Genomic DNA, 16972 nt, shown 5'->3' on the forward strand with positions numbered 1-16972 from the left:
AGCCAGGAGGAGGAGGCAGCGGGTTCACATGCAGTCCCCCTCCATCCTTTTGAAGACTAATCGACCCTTCACTTGAGCCTAATTGATGTTGCATCGGTGAGCACTGGCTCTGGGATTATTCAGTCAAACATGTTTAACTGGTTCCCAGGCTACAGGCTGGAGAAAGCATCTCCACTGTAACGTACATTGCCGATATGCAGCTGACGAGAGGCAGGAATACGTTGTCAGTATCATAACACATGGCTTCAGCCACTTCATTGCTTGCTCGTCTTTAAGGTTGATTTGTTTTTTTATTTCTTGTTTAATTGGCACTTAAATAACACATAATATCTTTGAATCACAAATGACTGTTAAATACTTAACTCCTTTGGCAAAATATAGACGTTGATATTCAAGGCGAGGCACAAAAAGCGTTGCAGCGATTAGCTCCTTCTTGATTGACACCCTAATTCACACGTGCGGCCTTGTTTGCGGCACGCTTGATGGAAGGGCCATATGTTTTATGAGATGAGGTTATTCATAGGTTGTTGTGCTAACCAGCAACGCCGTTGAATCTGTCACTTCCCCTCGAGCTGACGAGCTTTATTCGGGGGAAGGGGAGGACGCTCCTGTTGATTCCTCCTCGCTCTACGGCGCACGTCAAACTTCGATCCACCGCGCGGAAGCTTTTGTTCAACCGGTGCTTTGTTGGTACAATGGCTTTAGTCAGTCAGTTGTGATGGCATCAGATTTGAGAGTAAGTGTGTGGGCGAACAACAGAGACGCATGGCACAATATTGTGGAGGCAGATTGCCAGCACTCTCAGCAAAACAAAAAAAAAAAGGGAAAATCAAAAAAGGGGTGATTGCTCACTTATGGATACTTGCTGTGGTATCACAACAATAAGCCGTTTTTTATGGACGCCTGACTGTCACCCACAAATAAGCATATGGCTGAAACTGGGGAAAAACATGTCGGCAGTCGCACATAGAAACACACACACACACACACACACACACACACACAGAAAGAGACACACTTGTGTTTGGCTGGTGTTTTTGACAGTTTACGACCTAACCCCCCCCCCCCCCCTCCCTCGCACCCCATTGTTGAATTAACCGCGGTGAGGCTGGAGCCACAGTGCCAGGGCTACGCTGGCCCAGAAGAAGAAGAAAAAAACAAAAGCCACAACACAAACTAAATCTTGGCAGGGGATGGAGAGGCAGTATTTTTCCAAAAACTGATTACCTCCCCCCCCCCCACCCGGTGCTCCCTCTCTCACTTTCCCCCTCTCTCTCTCTCTCTCTCTCTCTCTCTCTGAGACAAGCTGTTCCCTTGGCAGCTGTTTCGACAATTCAGATCCCCTAACGCTGGGGGTGATTTGAGTGTATATGAGTGTCTATATGTATGGGTGAGGGGGTTTGAGGGTGGGGGTGTCACTAACTCAGGAATCAGCACAGGAACATGCCAGGGTTTTTTTTTTTTCTTCTTTTCTTTTTGTTCTCTGAGGACCCGGGATGCTGAAACTGAGCACGATTAGCACTCAACACCAGTGTCAGATGCCGGAAACCCAGAGCTTTCTGAGGGCCCGGCCTTTTGTCGGAGCGCCTTCCGTTCGATGGCCGGCCACATAGTCAAGTTTTTCCAGGTGTAAGCTCTCCGGGCGAGCTGATTTCACCCCCCCCCCCCCTCCCCCCCTCAGCGATATCACCAGCGAAGGGTTCGGGACTATCTTGCAGCTGCCTGCATGCAGATGTGGCTAAAAAATAACGTGCAATATTATTATGTACATACCATGTGTGTTGAAAATTTCCATTAGGGGGTAAAAAAATAACAATGTGACTTTAACTGGGCTATCCTGGCAGGACTCATTAGAGGATAGATGATACTTCTCTGCCTAAAACATGAGTCAGATGTGGCCAGGGAGCCCACGGGCAGGAAACAAACACATCATAATCCTCCTCTATAATTTGGCAAATGAGAGATGTTGCCATTAGACAATGGCGCTGAAACAGATGGCGACAGAGAGGCATTGTAAAGCTCCCAATACCCCGAGCCCGGCCGTCCCTCCTTTACAGTGTTGCTCCAAAAGGTAGAGGCAGGCTTCACTTCAACAACCTCTAAAGCTCGTCAGTCTTACACACCCACACACGCTTCCACCAAAAGCAAATCTCTCTCGTCTCCCGTCAAAGCACCGTTTCCCTCCGAGACCCCCCGCTGAGCGTGCTCGCTAAGAGCCCTCCTTTGAGCCCCTAATGCACGGGCAATGTGATTAGGGCCGTCGATGTAAGCCTTGAATTACTCACGTTATGACTTGATTGGCCAATAATTTGATTGGAGTCACATCTCTACTTCCTCTGGTTCTTGTAGCATCTCCCCACCCCTCTCCGTCCCCCTCTGACTTGAGGCACAACAACAACAACAACAACAACAACACTGGCTGTCATCTTTCCACCGTTTCCATGGGGATTGCAAAACTGACTTAGGGTGAAAGAAGTCCTCCTTCTGGAAGTCAGATGCAACGACTTAAACCATGAAACAAAGACATGCATGTCTTACGATGTGATAAGTACTCAGCGGGCCTCATGCAGGAAGCGATATGAGAACAAATTTCCTCTTATGTTTTGTGTGTATCCACAACTTGCCCTTATTTTTCTCCATTGGTTTCTGGCATCCGCCAATGTTTTCCTACTTTTGCTCTTTTGTTTGGTCAGAGAACATTTTTTACGAGTGGTTGAAAGCACTCTTACCCAGATAAGAAAGAAACTGTTTTTACAGTACACAAAGAAACACACATTTTAAATTTGAAGTTTATTCACCAGTACCTCAATTTCCCTCCTGCTGAAGCTCTTTCTCTTCTTACAGACTTTTTTTTTAAGGTGGCATCTCTCCAATTGCATATACCAAGGTTTTTGCACAACAACGGCCCTTATATGGTGTGTGGGGGGGGGGGGGGGGGGGTACACCCCTCCCATTTATGATCAGGTGGGATTCATCATTCAGCACTCCTGGGTAAGAGCAGGTTTGGATGGTTAAAGAACGATTGGTGAATGTGACTTCTCTTTTTTGTTCTCTTTTTTGCTCCATGAAGCCCAAAGTGAGTTATACAACTGCAAACTGGATGGATATTGACAAATAGCCAAAACACGGCTACAAGAGTTATGACATAAAGTTCAATCATACTTTCTAGTGGCTATTGTACGGCTTATGGGATTTTACTGGCCTCCCTGGAAAGAAGTACAATAGCTGTCTAACAAGAACGAGAAAAGACAGTAGCTCTGTGCCTCATGGATCCAACAATGATGTCTGAATGTGCTCTATGCAAACACTAAAACTGCACTTCCTCTTGAGTTTGGGCCGCTTCCAAACACAGCTGGTACAAATCGAGGCGCGGTCGGTCCAGATAGGGAGCGACGAGCGGCTGATCATTATTCAAGATGCCTGTGACTCCCCACCTGCTAGCTCTCCCTGTTTTCCCCCTGACAGTTACGAGGTGTACGTACCCTGTTAAAAAAAGTGCAGCGGCCCGGAGGTTGCTCTAGTGAGGACCATATCAGCGCAATGGAAATCCCTGGTTCGTTCTCATGAGGACCAGCAGAGACTGAGGAGGCCGAAGGCTGTTTAGATATCTGGCAAAAGAAGTGTTTAAAACACCAGAGGAAGATGTTAACTTCACTGTCAAAAAGATACAGTGCACGAGGAGCAAAAGGGAAGGAAAGGAGGCATTAGCACATCGACTGAGGTTCAATCAGCCGGAGTACATATTTAAAGGGGGTCTCCAGTCTTATTTCACGAGACGCAGGCAAACGAGCTGAATCTGTTTGACTGCTACTTCAAAATGAATCTGTGAAGAGTGCGCACGTACTGCTCCGCAAATTAGTCCGGGAGACATTTTGCATCTATGTCACACACCGAGCAGAGAGACGGATGCGGGTGGATGCTCCCTCTACGGAGAGAACGGTTTGATGGTAATCACATCCATGGTTTGTTCGCCTCCCTCTTCTATCTCGTCTACCATTCTCAGTTTTGACTTCCTTCGGCTGTCGCGCTCCTCCAGGAGGAAGGCAGCCATCTGCTATGAATCATACCGTGCGCCGAATCAAATGTAGCAACACAGACTTGAAGCAGTGTAAACACAGGCGTACACAAATGATGGCGGCAGAGGGATCGCAGCTAAGCACGTTCGACTCCTGTGAAAAGTACACGCCAACGCTATGAAGCATGCACGCGGGATAACAAAGCATGCAAGTTAAACAAACTTCAACTCAAACATTTTGACACGCAGCATCCACACAAATAAAAAGGTGGAATAAAAGAATCACAAAGAAATCACCATAAATACCTGCGACAGTCACAAAAAGCTAAAAAAAAAAAAAGGAGCCGGCGACACATCCCTGGGAGCGTCTTAAGATGGTGTCAGAGAGAAAGGTCGCCACCTTGATCGTGGCACGTGATAACGCGAGGACAACAGCGCCGAGATAACCCGCGAGATAACGCAAGGATAAAACCAGAGACGGCAGCGAGATAACCCTCACGCCAACGCAGCCCCTCAAGACGGCATGGGGGATACGGAGATAACACCGAAAACAATTGCCGAGGTATCACAAGCAAAGCGCAACAAAACCAGCACCGGGGCCAAACATCAAACACACAGTAGGCCGAAGTGACGGGAGACGGAACAACAGCTTGGGAGTGGAGGAATGAGAAACGGCGACAGATATCACAAAGACGAACGGAGATAAGAGCGAGACGACGCAACGAAACCAGCATGCAGACGCAGAACAGACGGCGCACCGGCTGCAGACAAAACACTGACAGTGTGGAGTCACGAGAAGGGCAGCGGAGAATCTGGTGACTTCCAGATGAGAGTCGATGTGAACCAATGTGCAGAGAAAGAACATGTGGAGACATTGCAAAGTTGTTGTCATCCGGAAACACACTAAAATACCAAGGAGTTGGGTTTTAGAAATGTTTTTGATGTGAAAGACTTTGGAGGAGAGGCTGCAATGACGTGAAATCACCTCAGAGGGGGCCGAGACGCCCGTGTGCCGTACATCCACCCGTCTCCTCTCAGTTTCTCCCTCTGAACTGCTGACCATCTCTTACTCCATCCAGACCCTGGAGGAAGAACTGCGCAGGTAAAACATCCTCCGCGCCAGCCCTCTTTCAGCTCAGCTCTTTGTGTCTCCTCTCCTCTGCATCCTCCCCTCCACAGTGTGTGTGTGTGCACATACACTATATGTGTGTCCTGAGGTCTAGGCCCCCTTTCTGAGCCGAGATAAACTGCACTGACCGCGGTCCTTTAGGCCTCTGAGACCCGGCAGAGATCCCTCCTGTGTGTCTCAGCAGAGCGACAAAGCATTTTCTTCTTCTCGTTATCTCTTTGACATGCAATAAAAGATATAAGTCGGATTACAGCCTAAAAAAAACATTTCGCACCATCAAGGGTGTTTGATATTTTGTCATCTTTCCATCTCTAGCCGTCTTTATCTATCTCTTGCACGGCCGTGTCCCCACACACACTCTCTCTCACACACACACTCTCACACACACACACACAGGGACTCGCGGGAGCAGTGTCAGTGAGATGAAAGGGATGAAAAGGGAACAGATACTCTGACTTTGCTCTTCCTCATTAGGCAGAGAGAGGCACTGTGTTGGTGTCAGAGAGCTGGTCCATCAACCCTCAGCAGGACAGAGCCCTGATCTGATCTGCTCTGCCTGGACTCGCTGCAGACCACTCGCATATGATTGAAGCCACTGCAAATGGAAACGGTCGGTGTGATTGAACATGGCAAGCCCGTAGAAGTCTCTGAAGAGGACGATGGGGTGCATTAGAGAAAGGAGGGTGAGGATGGAGGGAAAGAGAGGGGAGTGGTAATAAGGAAAATGGTAGTTAATGATGTGAGGACAGCTGGCTAAAAGAGAAGGAACTGATATGTATTTCATCTGAAAAAGGCTAATAAGTGAATAAAAGAGAAACTATCTCGAATATTAGCTGGGATCCGATTCTTTCACCTTGTGTTTATTGCTAGGAAACACTTTAGTTGTAGATATACTCAGAAATAAAAGTACTTACATTGTACTTTCTTTTACAAATACATGTAATACAAAAAAAGTACATTGTGCTATCTGTTTATCTGTAATATCTATAGATACATATATATATATATATATATAGATATATCGATATATCTATATATCTATAGATATATCTATAGATATATAGACATATAGATATATAGATATATCTTGATATATAGATATATCGATAGATATATCTATATATCAAGATATATCTATATATCGATAGATATATAGATATATCGATAGATATATCTATATATCAAGATATATCTATATATCTCTCGATATATAGATATATCTATAGATCTATAGATCTATAGATCTATAGATATATCTATCGATATATAGATATATATATCGATATATCTATATATCTATCGATATATAGATATATCGATCGATATATAGATAGCTGCTATATCTCTGACTGGCCTCTTCTCACTGGCAACGGTGGCCGAGGCTCATGGGTATTTTTTCGTTTAAACTTGTCGGCCATCCAAATATTACGGAAAAACACAGGAAAAAGTTGAAATAATTCAAACTGGTGATCCTGACATGAACCTATGAGATCGCCACATCATCCGACCGAGAGTCCCGTGTTTCTATGTTGAGTAACACCGAGGATACCGTCTCAAAAAACGACTGAAACGGGAACATAGAATTGGGAAAACAGCACCTCCCACTTTGCCACTCTGCCGAAGTGCAGCTATGTCTGGCAGAGCTCTGAGTGTGAGCACTGATACAGCATGTTGCAGCAGCCAGCACAACCATTAAACATGATCTATGTGGAGTGACTCTCAGTGCGAATGTGGACTCACACAAGCATGCGACTGGATGTGAGCAGTGGTTTAAAGTTAGCGTACAGACTTGTGCCGCTGCGGTAGAAAGGCTGCATTCATCAAATGAAATCTTCTGGTGAATTAAAGATGCGTGGCCCTGTGATTTAGTCACTTTGAGTCTCTCTGCATGTAGAAATAGTTCACACTGTCAAAAATTACTGCGGCTGCAAATATGTAGTTTGTTCCTTAAATGTGTAGTTTTCAAAGTGGCATTAAGACACGACACTTGATTTACAAGCATATAATAAGGACAGGACCTGTATGCTTCAGTTTCATCACATCGTGCTCAAAATGAAACATCCGATAATTTGTGAAATACCAGAAAGTATCCGATCTCGTCCCACTGAATTCTGTTCTTTGTAAGCATTTCTCAATGTCTGCCATCTTTGTTCACGTTAGTGCCATCTTTTTTTAAATTATATTTCGCAACATTTTGGATTTTTTCATCCCTCGTGTCAGAGATCATTCACAGAACACACACATCTTTGATATACGAGAATAAAAAAAGATCCAACACAGCCAGTGCACCAAGTGTTCCTGCAGTGTGTGCAACCTGCTACTAAAGCTCTACCTGTTCAGGACCTCAAATCTGCCAATCTGGCAGTTTTACATCACTAAAATGAATACATGAATGAATCAGGAAAAAAATAAGCATCTTGGCCTTGGTGTCGCAAAGTGGATCGTAAAAATAATACAAAACTACGCAAAAGCATGTTGATTGTCATTTCTGCATGAAAGCTTGCAGAGAGAGAGGAGTCAAAATATGCATCACTGCTGCATTCATGCATGCATTCGCATACATGGCACATGCTTTGTGATACCACATCTTTGCATGTAATCTAATGATTTACAGTTTATTTTATACCATCTATATGTGTGTGTGTGTGTGTGTGTGTGAGAGGAGGTGTGCCGTTGTCTCGTCCTCTCTGCCACCAGCTATACACCTGCTGCTTTCCAGTCACCGATGGGTGCACCATCTTGTTTAGTGTTAAGGTGGATGAGGCAGGTGTTTTTTTTATGTTTTTCCGAGGCCAGATATACGAACGCAGCACAAAGGAGCTGACAAAACAAATAGGGTTCATGAGCAGCACTCAAGGTAAAAAGTACAGTTCCTCTGGGGATAGAAGGTAAGTAGCCTTGAAGTAGTATTTCTGACACATAAAATGCATTGAAAGAAAGGTGCTCAGTGCGCTCGCTTTATGTACATCGACAGCCTGCTCTCGTAGCCCCGAATGCTGAGAGGCCCGGTGCGGCTGTTGAGTTTGTAACATCAGTACTGTGCGCGGTGACAGCACTGTATAGCGGAGGTAAGTGCGCATGGATGGAGGGATGGATGGAGGGAGGGAGGGCCGGGGGTGCCTGGCTGTGAGGAATCTAATCCCAGAGTTAATTGGCGTGACTGATGAAGACAAATTGATATGGGTCAGCTGAATCAGGGAAAAGAGGAAGGGCGATTGTGTACGGCGCACACGTACAGAGCACACGTCCAGTAGATAGTGAGTGAGATGGGTGTGGGAGTAACTGAATGCAAAGCGTTTCACCTGCGTGTCAGTGCGGCCTTTTGAACGCCGTCCCCCGCGGGGCCCCCGCTAATTGAGCCAGATCAATTCACAGAGACGGCGAGCAGGTCGGCACAGTTGCCACATCAAAGGCATTCTAATAACTGCACACTGTGGCCATTACAGAGCCACATTTATATGCTTGCTTCAAAGCAAGCACGGCAGCGGTGGATTTACAGAGAGTCCAGGCCTTCGCTGTTCTCTTTCAACACTACCATTTCGACACAAGGCTATTTTGGAGCAACATTTTGGGAACAGAACAGAGAGTATTCACACATACATAAATACAACTGCTCTAAATTGTACTTTAATTAGATCCCTTTTTTGCTGCTACAGTGGAAACCAATAACACCACATGCAGGAAAAAGGGCCAAATGACAGACTGTAAGTGTTCGGCAGACACTGCAATAATACCCACATGATTCCTCGATCTGTGTAAGTTCCACACAGCAGCAGCATTCGCTATGCGGATGCTGTCGGTTGCCAGTTATCCTTGTCCTTTGTCTTTCTCGTCAGTGATAAGTTTGTAACTTTGTTCATTCGTGCTGCCCGGCCTCCTGCTGTACAGGCCGTCTGAGGCTGGCAGCCCTCTCCGTTTCTGCAGTGTCTTTCACTCTTTGTCTCCCTCTCAACTTCATTTTTCTCACACTCTTCCCCAACCTTTTTGGCTTCCATCTTTTTTCTTTTTTTTTCCACTCCAGCTCTCACTGATTTCTACTTCGCCTCCGTTTCTCACTCCCTCTCATGCTCGCAGCTCGGCGGCACGTCTCCGCACTGCTCGGCGAAATAATTTACCGCACGCAGAGCCCATGCGGATGATTGAAGCGTAATTAGACGGCGGAGACAGCGGAAGCCAACGGAGGTGCTCGGGAGCCGGCGCTCATCAGATGGTCCGTCTCACTCTCACCGGCTTTGCCCTTCAAAACTATCACTTCTGCGGGAGGAGCAAGGTGGGGGGGGCTGTGTGCTCAGCCGGGGCGCAGCTACCAAATGACACATTGGCAAGTGATTGTATCTTTTCTTTTTTTTCCCTTCCATGAGTGAGATCGTCTGCACTGCACTGCAGATATTTCAACCATTCCCTTCAATCGTGTCCATGTGCCTACCTTTATGCTGGGCGGGACAAAATAATAGCGTCTCAGGCCTGTTGAAACAACACTGAAAAAACTGCGTGAACTCAATCCTTAAACTGGAAAATTGTTTAAACTGACAAACTTATCTGCTGATTTATTGAAAACAAAACATAAGAAAGCCAAGCCAAGGGAATAGGGGATCAACAGGATGCCTATACGTAGGTAAAGTATGATTAGCTTCATGCTACACAGTCTCTCGAAACTATGCTGTCGCCATTGCAAAGCGCATGAAGCTACGAGTGCGAGCGGAGCGACGCAAACACACTACGTGCTGACGAGCATCTGTGCTGTATTCCAGTGCGGAGGGAAATGAGCTGCGTGAGAGCGACTATAATCACGAGGACGCCCTTGTCGATGGCGGCTTCGGGGGGGGGGGGGGAGAGTGCTGATCGCCGCACTGCGCTCTGACACCATATGCTTCGAGAACGAACACCACGGTGGATGTCAGAGGGGAAATGGCACGGCGTTCAAGGTGGCGAACATCGAACGGAGAGGTGAGTCATGCTGCTGAGTGAGCACCTGTATCCCCGAAAGTCTGTCCAATTATCCCGCTCTACTCACGATACAATGCATCTCCCCCTATGTGCTCCCCAGATTAAACCAATGCTGGCGGGGGGGGGGGGCTTAACTGTAACGGCACCGTCAGCCATCCCCTTTTGATCATCGCCCAGAGGTCACCCTGTGTTGAGCCGCACCGTGGGGTCCCGGGTGTGAGCGGAGCTGAGGCGTCAGAGGAGTCACCTTTAAAGCATAATAAGGAGACTGCTGACTGCAGACCACCCAGAGGGGGATCCGTGCTTCTCGCATGAATATAAATGTAATATTGACAGGAAATCTTCCCCGGCAGAGAGGAAGGAGAAGGCAGGCCGGGGAGACGGAGCAAGTGAAAGATAGCGAGACTAAATGAGAGGACCGAACACTCCGGTTCGCTCCACACCGTTAAACCGTCTGAAGCATCCGCTGGTGACTACTGGTTGATGGGCCGGTGCGAGCGCTGTGTTATCGTAAACATTTGGGATTCACTTCATGGAGGCACTTTAATGACGCTTTTAGCATAATCTCCCCGCTGTAATGGGAAGTGAAGGGCAAGCAGCGCCTTCCTGTCTGCCTGTAGCTTCTGTGAACCGTATAAATATTGGCCATTGGAACCAGGAGGCACACCGCACTGAGCCACCGCTGCTTCAAATCAAGGCATCGGGGAAAAAAACTCTCCAAAATCAATATCATAGTCAAATGACAAAAAGCACCGTCTTTGTGTGACATTTGGAAGCCGTGAAATTTGCTAATTTTATGATTTTCTTTTTTTCTTCCAGAAGAAAATAATAAAATAAATACAGTGGAAGGAAACAAAAGGGGATTTTAGCTTTGAAGGTAAATCACATGCATCTTCACGAGCATCACAGAGTTTCTGGTCCGATCCAAAGACAGCAAATGTCAGCTTCATGCTTATATTATAACGTGTGTAACATCAAAGCACATTGTCAGAATCCATATGATGTTACAGAGTTGTTTTGCAAATTCTTGGCTCTCCACACAGAGAACGAGAGAGAGAGTAAAAAAAAAGAAAGAAAAGTAGAAAAGGACAGCTTTGTTTTCATCCGGGCTGTTATCAGCAGAAAGCCGACTGCAGCGAGAAAAGGGAGGGATGATTTCCATAAAGACTGGCTGTTGTCTGAAAGCAAGCAGCTGTCAGGCGGAATTACCTCTCCGACACAGACACCACAATCGAGGGCGCCCTTCCCATAATTCAGTCTGATTGGCTCAAGGGGAAAATGGCAGCCTGCGGAGAGTGAGGGCGGTGGTTGACAGGTTTGCATCGGCGAAGCGGCGTTTACCTGTTATCATTCTGTCTGCTCCACGTGTCAGTTACCACAGTTCGGGAAAGCTACCTGAACAAAGTGTCATGGAGAAGGGAGACCACAGTGTGAGGAGGCAAATGTGTGCCTATACTCAATCTCTCTCTCTCTCTCTCTCTCTCTCTCTCTCTCTCTCTCTCTCTCTCTCTCTCTCTCTCTCTCTCTCTCTCTCTCTCTCTCTCTCTCTCTCTCTCTCTCTCTCTCTCTCTCTCTCTCTCTCACAAACGTTTTTGTGTTATGGTTTTTAGATACACTGATGTCTTGACCTATTATAAAGACCAGAAAGAGGTATAAACTGGTAGCCTGGTTCTCCAAATACACCAAACAAGCATCTAATAAACACTTACAAACTCTTGTTCGTTGAATATTCTAGCATCCAGTCTTAATGCTAAGCTAGGCTAATCACCTCCTGGCTCTATATGCAAGAGAGTGGCATCAATGAACAAATCACCCAAAATGACAAACTAAACTATTAATGTTCTATTAATGTTTTAATTTTATTTACAACATTAACCTTTTAACTACGACCGTAACCTGGGAGAGAATATTTAACAAATGATATAATTCCCTCCAAACATAATCGAGAGTGCAGTTTAGTTTGAAGGGAATGTCACTTTGTAGGAGAGGTAACATGACCTAACACGCACACACACACACACACACACACACGCACACACACACACACACACACGCACACACACACACACGCACAAACTTGCACTCACACACACACACAGCTATGCTAAGTGCTCTTATCTGTGACTTGTGTAGAGGTGAGTGACAGGAAGGGAGGTGCAGGGGGGAAGTGTCCTTTAGGTATCTTAATTATGGCTCCTCTCCTCCCTCTCGCTGTCACCGTCCCCGGGGGAGGGCAAGACAAAAGGAAGGCAATGTTTCATCTCTGCTGCCTTGGTATTTCAAATTCCAAGGGGAGTAAGAGGAGAGAGACAGCAGGGTGTTACATCGGAGGAAGAAGAGGAAATCAAGTGACGCTTCCCTCTTCGCCTCGGTTTCTCTCTTCATGCCTCCTATGCAGCTGTGCTTAAAATAAGGCACCTTAATAAAAGCGTTTTAATGGCGTCAAGGCTGGGAAAAAAAAGGTGCAACTTGATTACCGTGACGGTTTTATTTAATGAGCGCAAAGCCTCTGGCGCCGACTTGCTATTCGTTTATTACTTTGTTGTGGAGAGATATATGTGACAAAATGGAGCTGTGGGAGTGAGCGAACGAGGCTGAATGCTCTTATTGTGGAAGTCGTCTGTGGTGTTGGCAATCGTCTTTGCGATTTACACCTTCCCCGAAGCGCACCTGGGCTTTTCATCCGGCCCCCGCCAGGGGAACGCGGCTCCGCCATGACGGAGAGGAGGGTGTCGGAGACACCTTGGCAGGTAGGCAGACACAAAGACGGCCATGCTGTTAATTATTGATGGGAATAAATTGCACTCGCTGCATATCTGGCAGGGGAACACACGGTAGATGGGAATACAAATGTGTTTTTACGAATGTGAAGAGGAAACGGCGATGAGGGGTTGGAGAGAACGGAGATGGGGCAAGGTAGAGGACCCGATAGGGTGATGGGAGTGATACCTGGTAAAGAGACATCACAGAGACGGAGAGGGAGTCCATAAAAGCAAACTACTCCTTAATGTCTCTCACAAGTGTGACAAAAGCACAGAGCTCCGGCACAGAATGCTGGCCTTTCTATTTGTGTGAACAGAACAATGGATCATCACAAAAAAAACGAACTATTATACAGAAATGCTAATAGGAAATGATTTCGTGAATGTGCCCACACATGCACACCTATGCAAACAAACATCCTTAAAAAGGTCAGCTCTTTAGAGTTGGGACGCCAGACCTCTCTCATGAACATATTGACTGAGAAAAAGGGGAGCGATGCAAAGTAGGGGTGTGAAAATAAAGCGGGCAAAGAGCACGGGCGTCTTATCTGTATTCTGAGAGGCTGGCCTCTTATAAATATTGGAAGAAGGACACTGTTGGAGAGAGGAAACGGCCAAATGGTGCATTTGAGAAATGGCACACCTGAGCACCGCTCGGCATATCATCTCCTCCTGTCAGATCTCATCCCATTTCATCAAAATAATTGCCACCTTCATCGTTATCATCAATTCTGTCATCTGCGCTGGCGCCATCGCCGCGCTCCATCTCGTCGGGGCTTCTTTGGCTTCAAGGAGGGGGGCGGGTCGTGGGGGGGGGGGGTTGTTCTGGATCAGATCAAATGCTGATAAAATCACTCATAGTCATCAGCATATTCATTGCTTTTATGCTACTGACATTTTGCTCACCTATTCAAATATTCTGACAGCAGCAAATCCCGGGCTGGTACAGAAATAGCCCGGTTTAGCCATGTGGGCTCGTCTATCATAGATGTCCGGAGAGAGAGCCCCGCTGCGCTTAAAGTCTGTGATGAGTCTCTCTACAGCAGCAGGGGAATGAACGATTTAGAAAAGACAGATGCGGAAAGGACGGCCGCTAGCCTGGGCCGAGGGTCGACATACATTTATAATATAACTGATCTTCTTTTGGGGACAGCCAAATACGCAACACTCAACAATAAATCCCAATCTTAATATCCGCAAGATCCTGAGCTTCAAGGGTGAATAAGCACACAACCCCGGCCCGTGTGTTCTTACTCAAAGCCACACCTCTCCATATGCGTCTATGTCTGTCAACCCGGCTCCGTGCAACTCACTGGGGCCCTCTCTGTCCAACTGAAACAGCTCGTCTCATCTGCTTCCACTTTAGCGGGCTAATAACACTGCGCAACACGGGACGAGCGGCTGGTCAATCTTCAGCTACAGCCGGGCCAGCTCACATGCTGGCACCCGAGTCCGTTTGCCGTGGAAGGATGCCACGGACGCACATGCTCCCGCAGATGACCAAGTCCACAGGGCCGCTTGAAACGAGGGACCCGCATGTGCAGGACAAAGTCTCCATGCTGGATTGTGGGAGACTGCAGCTTTGCCCCGTCACAGAGTGCCGGTAAGATAAAACAGACCCCACAGGCACCACAGTCGCCTCCCAGCTTGTCATATCGCCATACAAACGCACTTATAAGCCCACATTTAAGAGCCTTCTTGTATTAGAGTGAGCCAGTTAGTCATTAAACAGCAAAGCTATGGGGAAAATGACTTTCTATAAAAGTGTGTTTATGGACAAAACCAGTTTTGGGGAGCTTTCCGATCCATCAAAGTCTATGAAGCGTGGTAAGTGCACAGTATTAAATCCCCGGAGGGAGCGAGACGCGCAAAAAAAGTGCTAATGATAATGCAAGGGGAAGTGGCGGCGCTAAGTTGTTTTTAAACACTCCTTACCTTGGCCATTTGGGCCTGCACCCCAGTGGCTTTGAGAGACGACACGGCCTTCTGTGCTGCAGCTGGGCTGTCAAAATCCACAAAGCCATAGCCTGGAGAGAGAAAAGAAGGGAGGGAGGGAGAGAGAGAGAGAAAGTCAGGCATTAGTAGAGACGAAATGAAGGCGGATGACTAACAAGGAGACTGACAGGCACTTGGTAATTGTAGCAGTAATAGGTTGGTAACATGACTACAGAGGCTGCCAGTTCTCATATCTGGTGAGCACTACATTGTTTGATAATTCGTGACACTGACGTTCATAGGGGGATGCTATGCATCTTAATTAGTAGCATGGATGAGCGAGTTAGTAATAACAAACCCCGGCACCCTGCCCACCTCCACCTCCACACACACACACACACACACACACATACGCAAACAAAAACACACGCACGCCGAGTAGCGTGAGAATCAAGAACACAGGCCATCGCTGTTCTTACTTGTAGTTGAATGACAACTCGTACGCATGTTCGGAGAAGTCCGTGATTAAAGGGACAATGCACGCATGTGCTCATCTTCATACTCGTTCAGCCTTTTGATCTTCTGAGGCTGTGACGTTGGCCGGCCCACATCGTGTTCCTCAACACCGGCGTATTTAGCACAGCCTCATTTCACATCCTGCGTAATCCTCTCCTCGGTAGCAAATCTATTAAAGGTCGACAGCGTGCACCAGAGATGCTGCCGTCTCTCTTACGTACACATAAACACTCATCTTTCTCAAACGGAGCCTTTCTGTCCAGCTACCGTCTTTGTCCCTCTCCGGTCTCTAAAACACTCTCTCTCAACGCCCCCCCCCCCCGACATTACCAGCCACCGGCCCCCATCTGGAAATCCATCACCCATCACCGGAGGAAAGCGGAAGGGAATGAAATCTGCGGCTGTGATTTATGAGTTATTGTGATCCCGACGTTCTCCGGGATGTATCGGAGACAGGGGGGGGGGGGGGGGGGGTCACGTCTGTGTTAATTAAAATTTGGTGGCGGATTAAAAGCAGTCAATGGGTGCCCTATGATCCACTGTTTCAGAGGGAAAGTGTAATTAGAAAAGGATAATGGGTGTGAGGCAGGGGGCGGGGGGAGGCTGGCTGCTGTGGTTACCCCATCATGTCACAGACGATTGCGCGATGAGCACACGCGTGCACGTTAACAACTCACTTTCTCACCCTGCGTGTTTTTTTTCTCACAAAAAAAGAACATCTCACTTTTTCAGACATTGTCGGTGTGTGTGTGTGTGTGTGTGTGTGTGTGTCTGTGGGGTCATTTTCCTGTCGGTTGGCGGCGAAGGAGTGTGGAGCAATGTGAAAATGATAACCTGTGGTGGAAGAGAAATCAAGTGCAAGGACTGATTAACGGCCAGCTGTTAGAGTGGGGCTGGGAGGGGCGGCTCTTTAATTGTGGAAATATGAAGAGCGAGAGCGAAACCATTCAAATGGAGGCGGCTGTCACACACAAATGTATTACTTCTTACAGGAGACACCAGGTCGACAGTATGTTCAACTATTATATCCCATGAATAAACATAGAAAGCAGCTCATTTAATATCATATTAAATTCAATACATTTATTTAATACAGTATTTCAAGAAAGCAAAACTTAACTCACATCAGAGATTATTAAAAAAAGGCATTTTAATTCGGAGGGTCGCCGTCAATCAAATAAGAGACCGGTCTATTCTTGCCTCATCTAACCATGCAGATCAGTTCGTGGGTTTCCTTTGGCCAGGTTTTTTGAGATTTTTGAGATTTCCTCCAAAATACAACTGAGGTGAATTGAATTTTGGCTTTGGTGAAACTGAAAGCGTGGATAATCCATCCACCACGCTTTGTACAAACTATCATCATCACATCAAGTGTCTTTGTTCGATTTTGGGCTACCGCAAAATGTGCCTCGGCACAGACTGAACTCTACTGGAGGAACCAAAATATACAGGCCAAAATAAATTCCCCTTTTTGGTGTTTTGGATGATGATGGCGGTGGTGAGGAGCGCCATGTCAAGGGCAATCCATGTGGCTCGTGTTTTCTTGAAGAGTTTTTGTCACTCGTTTCTCTAAACCTACTGTCTGCAGCATTTGAGTAAGACCGACTGTTTCGCACAGCACTTTGTTCCACATTAGGCATACGCTGAACACAATCTATCAATCCATAC

General features: G+C 46.8%; 1 protein-coding gene across 2 annotated transcripts in view; it reads right to left on the minus strand.

Moving 5' to 3' along the window:
* LOC306791530 (RNA-binding motif, single-stranded-interacting protein 3) overlaps window positions 1–16972 on the minus strand; it is a 176708-nt gene that overhangs the window by 95435 nt on the left and 64301 nt on the right. For both annotated transcript variants that reach the window (XM_079288305.1, XM_079288304.1), the window contains exon 4: window positions 14789–14880. In XM_079288305.1, the coding sequence (XP_079144431.1) occupies window positions 14789–14880 (92 nt within the window). The remainder of the gene's footprint in view (window positions 1–14788; window positions 14881–16972) is intronic.

The sequence above is a fragment of the Melanostigma gelatinosum genome, assembly GCF_949748355.1.
Source record: "Melanostigma gelatinosum genome assembly, chromosome: 17".
NCBI classification, from domain to species: Eukaryota; Metazoa; Chordata; class Actinopteri; order Perciformes; family Zoarcidae; genus Melanostigma; species Melanostigma gelatinosum.